The 19,325-nt window shown below is 46.2% G+C and overlaps 2 protein-coding genes across 38 annotated transcripts in view; one reads left to right on the top strand and one right to left on the bottom strand.

The window, feature by feature from the left end:
• Positions 1-12,026, bottom strand: part of EWSR1 (EWS RNA binding protein 1) — a 24,042-nt gene extending 12,016 nt beyond the window's left edge. For 7 of the 37 annotated variants that reach the window (XM_087913092.1, XM_087913110.1, XM_087913095.1 and 4 more), the window contains exons 1-8: positions 11,851-12,026; positions 8,235-8,271; positions 7,981-8,032; positions 5,757-5,883; positions 4,868-4,885; positions 2,921-3,107; positions 1,832-1,996; positions 238-482 (exon numbers count right to left, since the gene is read on the bottom strand). In XM_087913092.1, the coding sequence (XP_087769218.1) occupies positions 238-482; positions 1,832-1,996; positions 2,921-3,107; positions 4,868-4,885; positions 5,757-5,883; positions 7,981-8,032; positions 8,235-8,271; positions 11,851-11,863 (844 nt within the window). In that variant the 5' untranslated portion in view covers positions 11,864-12,026. The remainder of the gene's footprint in view (positions 1-237; positions 483-1,831; positions 1,997-2,920; positions 3,108-4,867; positions 4,886-5,756; positions 5,884-7,980; positions 8,033-8,234; positions 8,272-11,850) is intronic. The other 30 variants (XM_087913105.1, XM_087913119.1, XM_087913107.1 and 27 more) reach the window with 7 other exon arrangements.
• On the top strand, positions 12,016-19,325 carry RHBDD3 (rhomboid domain containing 3). Its single transcript, XM_026722183.2, has 6 exons — positions 12,016-12,164; positions 15,075-15,223; positions 15,515-15,892; positions 16,595-16,736; positions 17,430-17,723; positions 18,857-19,325. The coding sequence occupies exons 2-6, from the start codon at positions 15,082-15,084 to the stop codon at positions 19,041-19,043; spliced, it is 1,143 nt and encodes a 380-aa protein (XP_026577968.1). The 5' UTR covers positions 12,016-12,164; positions 15,075-15,081; the 3' UTR covers positions 19,044-19,325.

The following is a 19,325-nucleotide window of genomic DNA, read 5'->3' as shown; positions in this document are numbered from 1 at the left end:
TCCCCCTTTTCGCCACCTTCTGATAGGCAAAGCCAACGGGGGATTCATATTCACTTAACAACTATCTTACTGCGGGGATTCACTTAACAGCTATGGCAAGAAAGGCTGTAGAAGGAGGCAACTGCAGAAATTTTGGCCTCAACTGTGGTCGTAAGACAAGGATCTCTTTTATATCAGAAATGGGGACCTTGGACCGAAAGGGGTTTGGGGGGGGGAGAAGAGGAGGGGGCTACTTACTTGGCTGCCCATAGCTGCTGCTCTGCTGACTGTACTGGCTTGGTGCCTGGCTGTAGGATCCAGTGGGAGGTGGGTAGCTGGTGGGGGGCTGCTGCCCATAGCTGCTTTGCTGTCCGTAGCTACTCTGTTGGCCGTAGCTGCCCTGCTGCCCGTAGCTGCTCTGCTGGGAGTAAGTGCTCTGATCGTAACTGCTTGGTTGAGAAGAAGAGTAGCTGAAAAGATATGGCAAAGCACAGGAAAAGTAGCTGCTGGTTAAAAAAGAGAGAAATGTTAAAGGGATGATCTAGCCCAAGCTGTCAGCCCTCATAAACTGACAGCCGTATCAAAATAATATCTGGGTTTGATGTATTTTCATATTTAAAGGATGTATGTAATTAGCAGTTCGCCATGAGTAATATGGAGTATTCAAATAATCCCAATCATTGGTTCCCATTACAAACTACATAGCATTACTCTTTAAAAAATATTTGTCCTTGCTGAAGGTTGATTTTTCTCTAACCAGACCAGCGCAGTCCAAAAAGTGGAATGTTCACAAGATTGTCTCCCTTGAAGTTAGAAAGCCAGGGGTGGAATAGAGTTATTATTATCATGCTTCATCACACAGCCAGCCTGAATTTGGCATTTTTATCCACCTATCAAGTTATTGTTTATTTGTATCCCGTCTTTTATTGTTTTTACAAATAACTCAACGCGGTGAACATATCCAACACACTTTCCTCCTCCTATTTTCCCGACAACAACAACCCTGTGAGGTGGATTGGAATGAAAGAGAGTGACTGGCCCAAAGTCACCCAAGCTGGCTTTCATGGCTAAGGTGAGATGTAAACTCACGGTCTTCTTGGTGTTTAGTCTGGTGCCTTAACTACCAGAGAATATATCTTACATCTCCTGAATATTGAAATCCACAATTAGATAGCCTTGGTATAGCTTGCCCTAATAAAGTGCAATGCAGCTGAATTGATTTGGGGTAGGGAGGTGGGGGAGGAGGGGATTGGAGTCTAGAAAGAACCGCTTCTTTATGTCTATTGTTGGGGTTCGAACTAGCCTGCTGGTATATTATGGTCTTTATTCTGGAAATCATTATCCAAGACAGGGGTCTTCAAACTTGACCGCTTTAAGACTTGGGGACTTTCCACACTCAGAATTCCTCCTCCAAGTCATGTTAACTCAGGAATTCTGAGAGTTGAAGTCCACAAGTCTTAAGCTTGGCCAAACTTGAAGACTCTTGGTCTATTCTATCTATTCTCTCTCTCTCTTTCTCCTTCTCTCTATCTCTATCTATCTATCTCTCTATCTCTGTCTTCAAACTTGACCGCTTTAAGACTTGGGGACTTTCAACTCTCAGAATTCCTCCTCCAACTCAGGAATTCTGGGAGTTGAAGCCCACAAGTCTTAAACCTGGCCAAGTTTGAAGACCCTTGACCCAAGACCTGACCTGGGATGTCAAGACATTTACATGTTGGGTCACCGAGATTAAGCTTCAGAAGGGACATCAGCTTCAATGCTTCTTGTTAGAAAGGCCATCCCATCCCAGCACATTCTGTCCAGCCGAAACCAAACATGGAGATGGAGGACAGAATTTGTGAACACTCACCTGGTTGGTGGGTAGGCTGGCGGGGCAGTGACCGGCTGCATGGGGTAACTTCCAGGAACCTGATAACTGTAGTTACTCTGGCCATATCCTAGGCTCGGCTGACTGTAGCCTGTTGAACTAGTCTGAGCTTGGCTGGTGTCTGAAGGTTTGCTGCCATCCTGGGGTCTAAATGGGAGAATCAAGAAACAGAAGCATATTTTATACAAAACCTCTTCCCTGCTTTTCAGGTGAACAACTATCATACCATGTAACAAGCTGTTTAAAAAAAAAAGAAAAGCACTTTCCTCTTACATAATGCAATTGTTAAAAATACCTCTTGCTTATAATTCTTCAGTTTCAAACTCCACCTTTAGGTTTCCATGCTGCTTTAGAGAGAAAGCATAAATTCTGGAAAACCACCATCCATACGGCTACAGGTGGTCCTCGACTTATGACCCCAACTGAGCCCCCTCCCCGTTTTTGTTGCCAAGCGAGAGACGGTTAAGTGAGTTTTGCCCCGTTCTACCACCTTCCGTTGCCACGGTTGTTAAGTGAATCCGGCTCCCCCAACTGGCTTTGCTTGCCAGAAGGTCGCAAAAGGGGATTTACGTGACCCTGGGACCCTGCAAGCGTCATAAATATGAGTCTTGATCATGTGACGGGGGGGTGTGCTGCAACAGTCACAAGTGTGAAAAACCGCCGTAAATCACTTTTCCCTTCCTGTTTTAACTTCCAACGGCCACGGGGACAACCTATGCTCTCTCACTCTCTGGGTGTGTTGAAGGGAGGCATGTCTGTAGCTATTAGTAACTGGCCTTGAACCAGGACAACTATCTGTCCCAATCACCAAGGCAAACTATCTTTTTTTTTAAAAAAAAATCCAGAGTACAGCTATCTTTCCACCCAACACAAGAGGAAATTTTATACATGAGCAGCTTCATTTATGCCTTAGTGGAGATGGGGCAGAGAAGACTGGAGAACAGGAAGGAAATAATTCAGGGGAGCACTTGCAACCCAAGGCAAAAAAAAAAAAAAAAACCCAGAACGGGGACACGACACAACTTTAAAAAAATTAATAAATAAATAATCCAACCCAAATGTGTACTTTACCTCGCAGCTGTAGCATTTGTTGGCTGCTGTCCATAGGTAGGATAGGCAGGCTGGGTGCCATAAGCAGTCGGGGCGGCGTAGGAAGCCTGTGTGGTGGTAACAGTGGCGGTCGTGGTGTCATAAGCAGCGGTGCCGTACCCTTGGACCGGTTGGCTGTAAGCCTGAGGGGCAGCTGGGGTGGTATAACCTGCAAAGCGAGCGAGCGAGTCAAAGCGGGGTGCGTCTCGTAATCTGGTCAACTTGTACACGCAGTCCTCGACTTATGACAAGTTCTGTGGCTAAGCAAGACACTTCTTAAGTAGCATTCGCCCCTCCCCCCTTTTACAACTTTTCTTGCCAACGTTGAGTGAATCCCTGTAAGTTGGTAACGGGGTTGTTGAGTGAATCTGGCTTCCCCTTTCGACTCTGCTTGTCAGAAAGCCGCAAAAGCCTGACCATGGGACACTGCAACTGTCGTAAGTCTAAGGCAGCTGCCAAACAGCGGGATTCTGATCATGTGACCAAAAGGGACGCTGCGAGGATCACAAGTGTGAAAAACGGGTCACTGTCACTTTTTTCAGTTGGTTTTGTAACACCACAACAGTCGCTAAACAAAAGGTTGTTAAATCGAGGACTACCTGTACAAATATACGTATTAGGGCACCTGAGATAACCTTAAACTGAGATCAAGGAAGTCTTAAATGAAAGATCAGAGGATTCTCTCATCAGGATTGACTACTGTTGAGGAATCGGGGAGCTGAAAACCATGCAGCTGGAGGGTAACCAGGTTAGGGGAAGGCCATCCAAGGTATAAAAAAGATATTTAATGCGGTGTATTTTCTCCTATTGCTATCTAACAGACCGGGGTGGTGCTAGTTACTATACAAGCTAGCTTTCAAAATCCAATTACTAAAGAATTGCCTTGTGAGCTATTACCAGTTTCATTTAAACGTACCCAGCGGGGAAACAATATAAACTTTCTTTATTTCCACAATTAAAAGATTTTCTTTTTTAGATTGTTCATATTCTATACGGAAACGAGGGAGAACCGTGCAATGTATTACAGCAGAGGAAATGTGCCTGAATTCTGAAGGTGCCATTCTGAAAACAGACAGGAATTGCTTGCTGGGAATAGGGTTTCCTGCCTTGGCGAGGGGTGGGACTAGAACAGGGCGGCCCAACCTCGGGGGCCTGGCCCATTAGTTGTGGGTGCTCCAACATTGGAGACTTTTAAGAAGAGACTGGGCAACCATTTTGTCTTGTCACGGTTTAGGGTTGGAGGAGACGACCTCCGAAGTCCCTTATAACTCTGAAGTGCTTCCGTCATAGACTGCATTATTGAAACCTCTGGCCTCTTTCTCTTTAAAAGCCCTGGCCGTATACATGCTAACCCAGGCTTTGAGCACAAGGGGCGGGAAACCATGCTTAATTAGAAACACAGAAGTGTTTTTGCATGCACCGAAAATTCAACGGGCTTCTTCCCATCCTTCAAAGGCAATCTTCTTGCAGTATCAACATGAAGCATTCAGATCCTGATGTTTTAACCGTGCAAACATACGGGACACTTACAAAATAGCGAATGTGGTAACACATTTGGAGGAGCCATCAGTTCAAATGAAACATGCAGGGATGAGAGCTGTTACGTTTGAAATATGCCTAATTATGTTGCTCACCCTTTAGTAAACTGGAAAAGCAGAGTTAATAAGCCACATGGTCTTTTCCCATGGCTGAGGTTTAAAAAAAAATATTTTTTATCAGCAGCCAGAAAGAACTGATTAATGGCCCTTTTTATAGAAAGGTGGCCTTTCTATAGGTGAACCAGCAAAATGGGCCTTTTACGAGCACGCTGCAGGTTTTGCTGCCAAAAAACAAACAAACAAAAAAACCCTCCTAAAAGGTGAACACCATAACGTTTTAAGACAAAATGGACGGCATTTCCCATGCAAAATTTGAGCAGGATATTCAAACCTGTGCTGGTCCCTTCTACTGTGGAAAGCACAAGACAAAAAGTAGAGGGCATTTCAGCAGGACAAGCAAGCACGCTTGAAACCAACTTCCTCAAAACGAGAAGGGAAAAGTTCTAGCGACTCAGAACACCCAGGAATGTTTCCTTCGTGAGGAGACAATTGTTTGCTAGCCTTCAGAAGCGTCCCAGTTATGTGAGGACTAGTAGCCCCAATCTTTCTTTAATAGCCAATTGATCTACATCTCACCATTCTCTCCCCCACCATCCCAAATAAATACAGGTAGACCTTGACTTACAACTACAATTGAGCCCCAAATTTTTGTTGCTAAGCGAGACAGTTAAGTAAAAATTTTCCATTTTATGACCTTACTTGCCACCGTTAAGTGAATCACTGCAGCTATTAAGTTAATAAAGGGGTTGAGGACTCAGATTTTTGGGGTTTGCAAGGTGCTGACTCTGTAAACGGCTTAGAGAGGGCTATAAAACACTGTAAATTGGTCTAGAAGTCTAAGCACTGTTGCTATTGCTATTGAACTCAGCCTTCCGTCCTTCTGAGGTCGGTAAAATGAGGACCCAGATTGTTGTGGGCGATAGGCTGACTCTGTAAACCGCTTAGAGGGGGCTGTGAAGCACCATGAAGCGGGATATAAGTCCAAGGGCTATCAGGCTTCTCCACTGACTTTGCTTATCAGAAGGTCACAAAAGAGGATCACACGACCCCAGGACAACGCAACCGTCATAAATACGAGTCAGTTGTCAACTCTGATCACGAGGCCAAGGGGATAGGCTTCAACAGTCATTTTTCAGTGCCGTTGTGACTTCGGTCACTAAACGAACTGTTGTAAGCCAAGGACTACCTGTACAAGAGTGACTGAAGACAGATGTGCTCACCAGTTGGAGGCTGCCCGTAAGAACTCGCATATGCAGTCTGCCCATAGGTAGCTGTGGTCTGAGCCTGGGTATAGCTGGCATCCGTGGGTTGCCCATAAGTGCCATAGCTTTGCTGTCCGTAGGCCTGCTGGCAACAAGAAAGATATTAAAAAGTATGCCGCGCAAAAGAACAGATGTGAGAATCCTATTTTGGTTATCATTCTTATGCCCGGGCATGTCAGAGGTTACGTCATCCCATTTCCTATTTTGAAACATTCTTTAATCAGGCAGAGAAACTGAATGAATCTCCCAAGATTACCAATTCCCATGAGACCCAAGAAAAAAGAGAGAAACAAGCATACAGTTGGCAGTCAAGAAATATCCAGGGCTTTCGCCATAAGCCCAGTTCACTCTCTTTTGCCAGGACGATGTTACAGAGGAAAAAATCAATTATGGTATGTTAGCAGATAGATCAAGGTAGTTATTTTCATTTAGCCAAGAACCGACATTTAGATAAAGTAATCTGTTTTTTTCTCCATCCTAAAATCTCCCCAAATTTTCTGACGTTTTTCTCTTCGACTCTGCAGCACAATATCTATGGGGATTCTCAATCATCCGGGTCATGGTTGTCCCAAAGGTGCTTTTTGCAAGAGACAGCTGGACCTCCTCGGTTTTCTTTTCTTTTCTTTTTTCTTCCTTGTTTCTCATCCAAGAAGTTTACTTAATACTGGAGAAGCTTTTTGGATGAGAAGCAAAATGTTTTCAAAGGGAGAAAAAAAAAAGCCAAGGGAGTCCAGTTGTCTTTTGCAAGAAGCATCTGCAATACACTTTTTTTTAAAAAAAAAAAAATACTTAAGCACTATGCAAAAATATTTCTCTTGCTTGTAAACAGCAATTAAGAGTCAAGCCTGTATAAACAACTTTGGTATTTTTTATTTCTAACACGATCCGCACGTTTTGATGAAGAATACTCCCTCCCAAGCAGCAGTATGGGGATGGAGCTTCAAAAATATAAATGCCTTACTGCACAAAGCACAGCATTGTCTACTCAGAGGTAACTAGCCCCCTATTCCTGCCAGGGTTTCAAAGAGGCAAAACGGCCAGTATAGGAAAGAGATTAAATGTTACAAGTTAATTGCCCTTCGGGTGGGTATTTCAGTGAATTTTATTTATTTAATGTATTTATATTGCTGCCTATTCCCCCATGGCGACTCGAGGCGTATTTTGTTAAAATGAACATGACTTGTATTTTTAATCCGGGTAGTCCCCTACTTACCACAGTTGAGCCCAAAATTTCTGTTGCTAAGTGAGTCACTGGTTTAGTGAATTTTGTCTCATTTTATGAACTTTCTTGCCACAGTTGTTAAGTAACCACTGCAGCTGATAAATTAGTAACCCGGTTGTTAGGTGAATCTGGCTTCCTCACTGAAGGTCCCAAAAGGGGATCGCATGACCCTGGGGACACGTCATAAATATGAGTCAATGGCCAAGCAGCTGAATTTTGATCACATGACCACAGAGAGGCTGCAATGGTCTTAAGTGTGAAAAATGGTCACAAGTCACCTTTTTCAGTGCCTTTACAACTGAAGGGTCAACTAAACAAACTGTTGTTAGTCAAGGGCTACCTGTAGCATCAACATTTAGAAATGTATCTAGATATAAAACTCTGAAATAAACAGACTCCACCAAACCTGGGCTTTAATGTTGCAATAGTGTATTACAAATATGTACCGTGTGCTTCTCACTGAGAACCTCAAGGCTACCCATGCACCATTCCTTCCCAATTTCTCCCACGACAGTCACCCTATTAAGTTAGCTGTTCTATATTCCATGGGTCATAGAGCCTATTTTCAACAGAAAAGAATCCCTGGAGCTCAGGGTTGAACTGTGGAATCCTCGGCCCCAAGTTTGCTCTTTGCTTGCAGAGGTTTCATTAGCCAATTAGGTAACATCATCCACAGTGCTGGGTAATGAAACCTCTGCAAGCAAACAACAAAACACAAAACCTCGTTTAAAAGGAACACTTCAAACAGGCGAGGGGTGGCTTTTACAGAAAGCTTGTCAACATTTTTCATGGGCTTTTGGCATTTTCTTTCCTAAGACTGCCAATACAAAGAGGCGTTTTTGTGAATAGAGAGGAGGTAGGCACTTTCTAATTTTACAGCTTGTTTTTTAATCTTAGAAAATCTGTTAAAGCTTCAAACTGGTCAGAGTTTCTATTGTTATCCTGGTGGTTGTATTTTACCTGGGTAGTCTGTGCATATCCTTGAGTTGGCTGAGCCGCATATGCAGTGTAGCTATGAAAAGAAGAGATATTTGAAGGTTTATGAAACAACAAAAAACCACTATGGTTTAAAAAGCAGCAAAATGCATCACTTCTAATATAAAGTAAAAGCAAAGCTCTTAATGCAACTTTGCAATATCAAAACTGATAATACTTTAAAACACTAATCCAAGTTTTTTTTAAAATGTAACATTACTATATACAGAAAAACTCACCCCTGCTGGGCAGCTGCTTGAGTGTAGGTACTATAATCTGCAGAGGGTAAGAAGACAAAAGCAGAGGGGGGAGGGAGAGGAAATCACTGTAAAACCAACTCAATCTAAAATCCATTTTTCTTCATTTCAGAGTAAAGGTGTAAGAATTCCTGAGAGCTTGTGCTAATGTTCATCGGAAGATGGACTGATTAGAAGAATTACCATTACAGAAGCAAAATGCAAACCGACTTTATATAAAGCAGTCAGACTGTAAATTTTGCTTTTTATTTGAAGTTAAAATGTTCAACGAAAAAAACCAAAATTCTAGTCAATGTGGGTGTTGTGTTTAGTCTTGACATATGTAGGTTTTCTTCCAGTTTTTTGGGTGGGTGGGTGGGAGGGGTGGCATGGTTTTTCTGTAAACCATGTGCTTGAGAATTGTCAATTTTATAATGTTTTGTGGCTATGAGTCTATCCAATACCCTGCCAACTTGCATTCACAGAAGTGGTACTTTCTATATGCTTGATTTTGAGAAGGAAGAATGTGACTGTATGTTTCTTTCTATTCGGGGAGAAACTAGCCATGAAAAAATATGAGCGTTATTAGGGAAATGAGGAATTTGGGAGAAAAGGTAAAGAGCATAGCGGAATTGGAGCCACATTCCCTCCACAATGCCTTTTCTCTACATTTTTGCAACACAGTGAAACATGAAAATCTAGGATTCAGGATTTTAGATCCTATTATCTGGATCGGGCACATAAAACAAACTGGGATTTATAAACCAATTTCATATCCAGAGTTCAAATTGGGAGGAGGGGGGATTGGCAAAAAAAAAAAAAAATCATATGGGATCAAATAAGCCAAAAATATTTTGTGATTTAACTTTGTGTGACAAACATTTCCATTCCACAACTCTTTTTCACTTAGCTGCACTTTTTTGCTAGTCATGTGCCATAATTAGTCCCCCCCCCAAAAAAAAAACCACAACCCACCCCATATACTATTTTCAAATATTTTTTCCTGCTTTCTCAGGGGTAAAAGATTTTCTAATCAACCGTAAAATCTCTTTTCATTCCATTTGTTTGGCTTTTCATTTTCCGTAAGGAATATTATTGTATTTTATGTGGTTTAACAGCATACAAAATGGAATCTTTATTTAAAGAATTATAAACTGCTTGTTTGGCATACCTTACTAAAATATACACTTGTATACATGCCATACCCAGGTAACCCTCAGAAGCATCTTATAATCCTTTTACCTGTATAAATGTAAACAGCCAACCACTTTAAAGTCTCAGTGAGGAAACTAAACAAATCTTACTCTTTAACTCTCCAACTGGAATTAAGAGACCTCAGCTGGATCATAAGCTTGCTCACTAATATGGTGCAGTAGCTTATTTTCAAATATACTATTGATCTTGACCTTTAAAAATGCAGAGTTGTGACTGGATTATGCGCTATACACGTATATTTGAACTGCCTTTTTTTATACCCTCAGGACAAATTTCAGAGTAGAAACCATTAGCTGCAGCAAGAGTAAATAATGTTCTGCTGCAAATTATAGCCTTTAACTTTTCTAAACTAGGTGCAACTTCAGGAGATGTAAATTGCTTGGAGAAACAAAATTGAAAAAAAAAAAGGCATTGCTAAGAATATTTTAAGAACAATCTATTTCCTTGGTTAAAAATGAAGTTTTATTTTAACACATCTTAATCTTAAACACATCTACATCCCAGGGGTGGGATGTAGAGCCGGGCAGAACCAGTAGCTCTGAAGAGCAGCAGACACCGAACCGGTTCTGTGTTTGCAAAATGTACTCACCGAACTGGTAGTAACACCAGTTGAATCCCACCCCTGATCTATTTCCTTTAAAAAAATAAAGACTTGGTTGGCTGTCTTGTGTTTTACATACAGCTATATTGCTTCTTTTCTTGTAAATAAACTGTATTCAATAATGCAGTGTAAAGTATTGGTCAGCTCTGGCATAAACTGAAAAAGCAGTAAAATCAAAATCCAATCCTCTCTAAACCACTCTAAACTTTAAAATGCATGGAATTCAAACCCCCCACCCCACCCCAGCCCGCCTAGGAGAATTCTGGGAGTTGAACTTCACACTTCTCAAAGTTGTGAAGCTGGATAAAGACAGGCAGCAGCAGAGACACATGCAGGGAGTAAATATTCAGCAAGATTTGTAAGTTGAAGGTGAAGATCAAAGGGGCCAAAAGCAGAGCTGTGGGCGAAGAGGAAGAGCAACAGAAGATAAAACAAAGGGAGGGAATGTAAGAAACTCCAGGAAAGAGTAGAATAAGCCCTAACTGTGCTTCCAAAAAAGAGCCAATGACCTCAGGCCGGTCACTCTATGAGCCAAACCTATTTTCCATTTGAGAAACGAAAGGGGGGGATGCACCTAAACCAGAGCGTAATTCTAACAGAGGAAGTCCTCGACTTACAACCACAACTGAGCCCAAAATTTCCATTGTTAAATGAAGCCCTTTTTCGGTGGGGTAGGGGGGTGTCACACATTTTACAACCTTGCTTGCCACAGGTGTTGAATCACTGCAGTTGTTTAGTCACTTGGTCATTAAGTGAATCTGGCTCCTCCATTGCCTTTGCTTACCAGGTGGTCACAAATGTGGGACACTGCAAATGTGGGTCATAAATATGAAACCCAGTTTGCCAAGCGTCCGAATTTTGATGATGCGACCAAGAGGATGCTACAATGGTCATAAGCGTGAAAAATGGTCACAAGTCACTCTTTTCAGTGCCACCTCGGTCACTCAGTTAACTGTTGTTAAGTTGAGGACTACCTGTAAATAGAGCGGCGTTTCTCAACCTCGGCCATTTTAAGATGGTAGGACTTCAATTCCCAGAATTCCCCAGGCTGGCTGAGGAATTCTGGGAGTTGCAGTCCTAACTGCCACCTTAAGTTGCAGTCCTACTGCCTCCTGGGAGTTGTAGTCCTAACTGCCATTTTAAAAATGGCCGAGAAGCATTTTTTTTTTTTGAAACAAGAGCACAAAGAACGAAGGAAGAGCCCTTTGCAGGAAAGCAAAGCAACAGAGGGAAAAAAAAAGTAGAATCAAGGGCGGAAGTCTTAAAAACGGGAAGGAAGGAAACACAGGAAGGGCGGCAAGGTGAAAGCCAGCAGAGGTTAAAATTTAAAAAGCCTGAAAAAATGGTTTTTTTTTAAAAAAAAAGCGGGGGGAAACAGTCACCCAATGGAGTCAACGAAAGAAGGTGGGGAAGGAGGGAGGATGGCGCGGCTGTTCCACCCTCCGCCTCTCCTCCCCCACCGGTAGCAATGGAGTAACTAGGCCCGGTGGCAGCGCGCCTCGCCCGCGCATGCGCGCTCCGCGCCATGCCCCACGCCTGCGCACTGCGCCGGCGCCCTCGCCGCCTTTCTCTTCTCCCCCTCCCCCCGCCCCGGCCCCTCAACGGCCGTCCGGCCGACCTTTTTCTCTCTTTCCCCCGCATCCACCCCCGCACACGCGCGCTCTGGGAAGCGGTGGAATTTTCCAGAAAGAGCCGCCACCGCCGCCGTTTCTCGTCGTCGTCTTGTTTCGACCGGTGCCTCAAGGCCTTTCTGGGCGCCCCCCCCACAACCTCCCCGACTAGGCCGCGGCCGATTCGCCTCACCCGTCGACGCCATTGCTCCGCTCGCTGGGTCGCGCTCCACTCCGCTGTCGTCGTCGTCGCCGGCGCTGCCTGGTTGTCCCGCTTCGGCGTCGTCAGCGTCGTTTCTCCGCCTCCTCCTCCTCCTCCCTCCTTCTCCTCGCTAACGTCCTCCCGGTCTTTCTGCAGCCCGCGACTGCGCAGGCGCGAGACTTTCCCACCAGCAAAGGGGCGCTACCACCGCGCGGCCAAGAGGAGGGGGACGCGCCTTTCCTTCCCTTTCCTGCCTTTCCCTTCGGGAACAAAACCAGAGAGAGGCCCCCAAAGAAGAGAGAAAGGTAAGGCGAGGAGAAAGGCGGGCCAAGGCAGCGAGAGAACGAGAGTGGGGGTATTGGGTCTTTTTTTTCCCCGCTCGGATGCAACCCCCCCGCGCCGGATGTTACAATGGTACCGTCCGGACGCTTCTAAGGGATCCTGGTCCAAGAGGCGGAAGGATTGGGAAACGTGGAAGAATCCGGCAATGGAATCGAATGGGGCTGGGGGTGGATGATGGGAAGAGTTGTACCTCGGTCAATTTGTACAGCCTGTCCGGGATGGTATAAAAAGAGAAGGGCCAGATGGTTCTTTCCTTGGTGCCTGGCTTGGGATTTCAACTCCCATCAGCAGGGGGGTTGGACTAGATGACCTCCAAGATTCCTTCCAACTCGTTATTCTGGGTCTAAATAATATCCAGCCAAGGTTATTATTAGTGCCACTTTATAAAATCTTAGTAAGGCCCCAGCTAGAATGCCGCATCCACTTTTAGTCCTCCACATTGGAAAAAAAATAGAATAGAATAGAATACTTTATTGGCCCAGTGTGATTGGATACACAAGGAATTTGTCTTGGTGTAAATACTGTCAGTGTACATAAAAGAAAAAATACATTCGTCAAGAATCATAAGGTACACTTAATGATAATCATAGGGTAGAATAAGCAATCGTTCATACTAGGAAACAGTCAATATAAATCGTAAGTATACAAGCGACAAAGTTACAGTGCTGAGACTTTGTGGGGAAAAAAGTGCAAAGAAGAACAACTCAGATGATGAAGAAGGGTTGCAGGATTTGAGTCTGGCTAGTCTGGAGAAAAGAAGGACGGGGAGAACATGATAGCAGTGTTTCAATATTTTAAGGGTTACCCCAAAGAAGACGGGGAGATCAACCTGTTTTCCAAAGTGCTAAAAAACAATGGATGGAAACCAACCAACGAGATTTCAGGCAAGCGGCTCTCCGGTCTCTTCTTCAAAACCTCCAGTGATGGAACACCCACCGCTTCTTGGGACAAGCTGTTCCAACGGGTTAATTGTGGGGCAACTTGCCTTAAGAAGTTGTGGCGGGGGGTTCCATCCCTGGAGGTTTTAAAGAAGAGGCTGGACAACTCTTCCTCTTCCTCCAGAAAGGAGCCCGAATCGTGGGTTTGTAAAGAGATTGGTAAGCAACGGCCCCGTGTGCTGTTCTTACGCCAGCGAACTTGCTGGAGTGGATTTAGGCTGGTGAAAACGGTGTAGGGAAAGCCAAGAAGGAAGTAGTAGGAAGTAAAAACATCCTCAAAGATCCATCTCATCCTGGGCACCCCTTTTTTTTTTTAAACTATGACCATCTGGGAGACGGTACAGGATAATAAAAGCAAGGACAAATAGGCTGAAAAACAGCTTCTATCCCAGGGCAGGAATTCTGTTGGATTTTACTGTATATAGTGCGATATGAATGCAATATCAGCGGGTTTTCAATTCAATGTGTGGAGTGTGAAGGATGGGTGTTCGTGTTTTATTTTGACAGTCATAATGTACACTTGAAGAGGGTATTTAATTCCGTTGTACGAGGTGAAATGACAATCAAGTAAACTAAAGTAGAGAATGCCAGGCTCAAGAGGAGGAAAAATAAAATAAAAAGAAGAGATAAGCGCCACATATACACACCAACCTGCCCACATGCCCCCAGAACGGGATGCAGCAGGCTCTTTGCAACCCCAGGCAAATAATTGAAATAGCTGGCTTGGTTTGCTTAGATTTGGGGGGGGAGGGGGGGGCGCAGGAGCCCTCTCCCAGCCTCTTCTAGCCTGCCTCCTTTTTAGAGATGCTCCCTCGCCATTCCAACATGTGCAAGCCGTGGCTCGCATGGGCAAGCTGCTGGCATGTCCAAAATGGCTGCAAAGCCGGCGTTCTCCAAGCCCACCAGCTGCCCAGACTCCCGCACAGCCCTGCCTTTAAGCAACGGTTCTGCACACCAGGGTGAAATTAATGGGAGTTTTGTAACTGCTCGTGGGGGAGCTTTTTTGTCTCCATTCAAGGGTATTCGGAGCTTGGAAGCAAAGGGAAGGAATGAAAGGGGCTTCACCTGTTTCCTGTGACTGTGTTTGTTTTGTATCCCACCCGGGGTCATCACAGCGGAAGGGTTACAACAATGAAGGAAAGTGTTAAATGTGGTTGGCAGGCATTGGGCAAACTTAACAAGCTCCCCCCCTGCGCCTGAAGAGGAAAGTTTTTGATCAATCGATCTGAACGGGAAACAAAAAGCCGTGGAAAGATCAAATGCTCGGCTTCACAAGATAGAAAGGCCACAGAACAGTGGAGGATGTGAGAAACTGTGGGTTGTTTAGGCTGCTGGAATTTCAGGGCAAGCCACTTTGCAGATAACCGGAGTAACCGATACAAGTAGCTCTAGTCTTCACACGTCAACTCCCCCTCTTCATTTCCCACCGTTAGATACACAGGTGTGGATTGCCCCCAATGTCTCCCCTGCTTCCATGGCAGGGGCCGGGCTGACGACGGAGATCCTGACACGGTCAGGATTCCGGTAATTGGGTACACCCAGCCTGCTTGTCAGGATTCCGGCAGTCGCCCTAATTAAATCATACACCTTGAGCCGGGCTTCAAAAAACTTCGAAAGATTTATCAGGAGCAACACGCCAGCATGGCCTGTCTGGAACACGTCATTTACAATCGCCAGTGACCCTGTCTTCCCAAATCCCCCCCCCGGTGTATCATAATTTAGTCTCTCCAGTGAAACACGTTCACGGGCTGGGCGTCATCCATCACGTTCTCCGATAAAGGACGCCTTGTTTTTCGCGGGATAGAGAAGATATCTGAGTAGATCCCTTCCCCCTTCCGTGGTAGCGCGTATTTTATGAGGTTTATTAGGAGTGAAAAGTTTCAATAACCGGCTGAACGGCTCCCTTCAATTAACGGTAGCCCTCTCTTCCCCTAGCAGGGCCATGTTCATCTCAAGGCAGAGGTGGGCCCGGCGTATCCCCATCGCTTCCTCCGCCCTGATGCTACTTCTCAGCGTCTCCTGGGTGACCGGCATGGGAGAACACCTGGCCTTATCCCTCAGCCTGCTAAGCAGCCCGTTGCAAGGTTGGTCTCCGTCTCTGAAACTTCTCTTGCATTCAGACGACTTTCCCTCGCTCTCCTCCAATTGCATCCAGCTGGGGATGATGGTGTGTTTCATACCAGAGCCGCTGCCCTGGCTGGGGAATTCTGGGCGTTGAAGTCCAGCAGTCAAAAAAAAAAAAGGTGCCAAGGTTGGGCATCCCGATTATGACGAATGCTTAATTCCACCTGGAGTTTGACGGCTTTCTTCCCTGCCTCTGTAGGATTGCATTTTTAAGCTACGGCGTTAAGAGGACAAGCTCTCTTCTCTTGCAGCCTTCCGCCTGGTGACCTATTGCCTGGGCCATGCCAACGGCCCCCTCCTGGCCGCCAGCTTGCTCTTCTTCCCCCTGCTGAGCTGGCACCTCGAGCTGCAGGAAGGGGCTCTTGGTTACCTCCGGACCACCGCGCTCTCTGCCGCCCTCTCAGCCTTGGTCTACCTGTTCCTGGCCGGACTCCGGGGAGTCGAAGCCCAGGCCTCCGTCAGCGGCTACCTCCCTGTCCACCTGGCTCAGCTGGGCTGCCACGGAAGGCGCTCGGGGTGGCTGTCCGCTGCTCTCTTGGGGGGATTGCTCTTTGGCCTCGGGGAGATCCTGTCCCCGCGTTCTCCCTTCCTCCTGAACGTCTCTGGATTGCTCACAGGACTGCTAGCCTGTATCCTTTCCAAACCGGTGGGCTTGGGGAAGAGAAGGGGGCCCATGTGGCTCCCAAATCATTGGCAGCCCTCCCCAGTTTTAACAGAAATAGCAATAGCACTTATATAGCACTCTATAGTGCTTTACCGCCCTCTCTAAGGGGTTTACAGAGTCAGCCTCTCGCCCGCCAACAATCTGGGTCCTCATTTTAACCAACTCGGAAGGAGCGAAGGCTGAGTCAACCTTGAGTGGTGAGAATCGAACTGTTGGCAATTGGCAGAATTAACCTGCAATACTACATTCTGACCACTGCACCGCCATGGCCTTTCCTCCCCTTTCCTCCCCTCTCCTCTCCTTTCCTTTCCTTTCCTTTCCTTTCCTTCCACACTTAGCAATAGACTTCTATACTGCTTCCCAGTGCTTTCCAGTCCCCTCTAAGCAGTTTACAGAGTCAGCCTCTCACCCGCAACAATCTGGGTCCTCATTTTACCCCCTTCGGAAGGAGGGAAGGCTGAGTCCACCTTGAGCCCAGTGAGATTCAAACTGCCAAATTGCAGGTAGCTGGCTGCAGCAAAAGTAGCTTGCAATATAGCACTCTTAACCACAAGAATTTGTTGATGATTTTTGGGGGGTAAAGGGGAAAACCTCCCCCCCCCACTAGACTAGACTAGATGACCTTGGAGGTCTCTTCCGGCTTCTACAATTGTCCTTAATGCTTCAGACTGTGCTGGGACATTGTCCAAGAGACGCCTGGCAAGCCTGCAAAAGAAAATCCCAGCCTGGAACCGCCTCGGAAGGGCTTTCTCTCACTTGGTCAGGCCCTTCTCCTCCGGCACACCCTCCACTCCAGACAAAAAGGAAAGGTATTTTGGAATGACGGTCAATTTGCTTTCTTGGGGCTGCCGGACTACAACTCCCAACACCCCCTTGTTGTTCCCCTTGCTAGCGAAGAGGGGTTGAGGAATTGTAGTTCGATGTCACCCTCCCACGTTGCCCAGTTCACAATCTAGTAGACCCATGATGATGAACCTGCGGCACGTATGCCAGAGGTGGCACGCAGAGCCCTCTGAGTGGGCATGCGCGCCATCGCCAGCTGCTCTTCTGGTTCCTGGCAGGCATGCATGCCAGCCAGCTGGTCCTTGCGGGCACAGAGTGCTGAAAAATGGCTCGAAAAACGCCCCCAAAACAGGACGTTTTCCAGGAGGTTTGGGGCATCAAAAACGGCCCAGAAAACAGCCTGGTTTCCAGGACTGTTTTCCAGCCATGTTTGGGCCGTTTTCAGGGCCATTTTTGGTGTGAAAAACAACCAGAAAACAGCCCCCCAAACAGCCAAAAATGTCCAAAGGACAAGCCGTTTTTCAGACTGTTTTCAGGCCAAAAAGACTCCCCCAAAATGGCCTGAAAACAGCCCCCCAAATGACCAAAAAACAGCCAGCTGGTCTTTGGTTTTCCAGCACTCTGGCATGGGCGCTTCGATGCCGAAAAGGTTTGCCATCACTGTAATAGGCAATGGCTCCAATCCGACTGATTTGGACCCCTGTTTTCTTCTCTCCCAGAATCCCTGTGCAGGAGGCGTTTCCATCCAACCTGGCGGAGGCGGTTGCCATCCAGATCCCGCCCCCTCCTCCCTCTTGGACCGACCGAAGGGCAGGCCGGAAGTCCCAGCTGCCTTTTCCAACAACGTCCCAGCACCCCTTCCCGGATTCCCGCGAGGCTTCGGGCACACCTTCCTTCTCTCTCCCAAATTTCCCAACGGAGGAAGAGCTAATACAAGCAGCCATCCAGGCTTCTCTGCAAGACAGGAACGAAGAAGAAGTGAAGCTGCTCAAATCTTCTGTCTCTTCTCTCCGGTAAATCCTCGGGGAGAAATCGGGTGGGCAGAGCCGAGTGGAGCCTCCAGCTTGTAGGAGCAGTGTATCTGTAAGTGCAAGATTCTGGGGAACGAACGAGAGGAGACTTCTGCCTCCTGTGAGTTTGGATCACATGACCTTGGGGAATCCTGCAACGGTCGTAAGGGTGAGAAACAGCCCTGTGCTGTCCAGACAGCATAGAGGTAATGGGAATTGAGATAGTTAAGTTAGGATTGGGAGCTGCCCCCTTAAGGGAATGCCTCATGGTCAATGTAGTTAATGCATGCTGGGAAATGTAGTTCATGTCATGTGGTCACAGCTCTAATCCTGATTGGCCACTGAATTGACCCTTGGTTGGGTTGGGGGAGTTTTCTTTACTCCTGCTTGGACCCCGGTAGCGTGCTGGTGTCTCACGCCTTTGCTCCATAATTATGGGATGAAAGATCACTATTCTTTGACACTATGAAGTCATCTGTGCAAAGAGTTGGACATTAAGATGAATCTCGACATAACCGTGAGTTATATTTGAGGATGCCTTGTGAACCAATAAAGAAACTTTGTATGGAAGCCTTTGTAGAGTTTAATCTGACTGTCTTTATATTCAGCCAGTAATTAAAAGACAGGACAAGCCCCAAGTCATTTTTTTCCCCCCAGTGCTGTTGTAACGTCGAGCAGTCGCTGTTGCAAGTCGAGGACCACTGTATATTTATAGTTATATGCCCAGAGATTATGGAGATTCTCCATCATCCAGGTCACAGTTGTCCCAAAGGTGCCTTTTTCAAGAGGCAGCTGGACTTCCTTGGTTTTTTTTTTTCCGAAGACGTTTCGCTTCTCATCCAAGGAGCTTCTTCAGTTCTCAGTTCAGTTCTTCTTCAGAACTGAAGAAGCTTCTCGGGTGAGAAGCGAAACCTCTTCAAAGAAAAACCAGAAAGTCCAGTTGCCTTTTGAAAAAAAAAGCACGTTTGGGATGCACGCAGTTGTTTTACTCCGGCAAGATTCCGTCTGTAGGTAAACAACAATAAAAAAGAACTGCAGAAGTAGTTTCAGAAATAACCCCGTTGTTCTTGTTTCCTGGGCCTGACCCTCCGGCCTCTGACACCAGTCCTGCCTTCTTCTCTTCGCCCCCTTCCCAGGCTCCAGCAACTGCGGAAGATGGGCTTCCCGACGGAAGAAGCCACGATCGCTTTGGCAGCCACCGGCCACGTGGAAGGAGCCGTCTCTCTGCTGATCGGAGGCCATGTTGGGGACCAAGCCGTGGTGATGGCCGAAACCCGCTCAGCACCCCCTCCCACACGGCCTCAGTCAATCCCCAACCCATGAGATCAACCCCTCTTGGCATTTGAGCCGAATTTCGGCCATCCCGGGAAGAAATGGCCACGAATGCCACACAAGGACAGAGGGGATGCATTGTAGAATTAAACCTGGTTTGGCAAGAGCACGGAAAGGCCGCAGGTCAGCTTCAGACCCAGAAGGCCGTGAGGATTTGAGGAACAGAGGATGCCTTTCCAGACCAGAGTTGTGATTTGTCTGCTTGCAATTCCTTTTTTTTTTTTTTTCCAACTCTGGAGATGAATAAATGGAGCGAAACCAAAACAAAAAAAA

This window comes from Pseudonaja textilis, chromosome 15, assembly GCF_049901715.1.
Source record: "Pseudonaja textilis isolate UNSWEBS1 chromosome 15, rPseTex1.2, whole genome shotgun sequence".
Lineage (NCBI taxonomy): Eukaryota > Metazoa > Chordata > Lepidosauria > Squamata > Elapidae > Pseudonaja > Pseudonaja textilis.
Note: the sequence above shows the minus strand (reverse complement) of the source record. Positions and strands in the feature narration are given on the sequence as shown.

What these genes read in the sequence shown, in the direction of transcription:
- RHBDD3 (XM_026722183.2), top strand. Translation starts at nt 15,082, where the DNA reads ATGTTCATCTCAAGGCAGAGGTGGGCCCGGCGTATCCCCATCGCTTCC. An exon ending in GCTCACAGGACTGCTAGCCT is followed by an intron (nt 15,893 to 16,594) that starts GTATCCTTTCCA and finishes TTAATGCTTCAG; the next exon opens with ACTGTGCTGGGACATTGTCC. An exon ending in TCTTCTGTCTCTTCTCTCCG is followed by an intron (nt 17,724 to 18,856) that starts GTAAATCCTCGG and finishes CCCCCTTCCCAG; the next exon opens with GCTCCAGCAACTGCGGAAGA.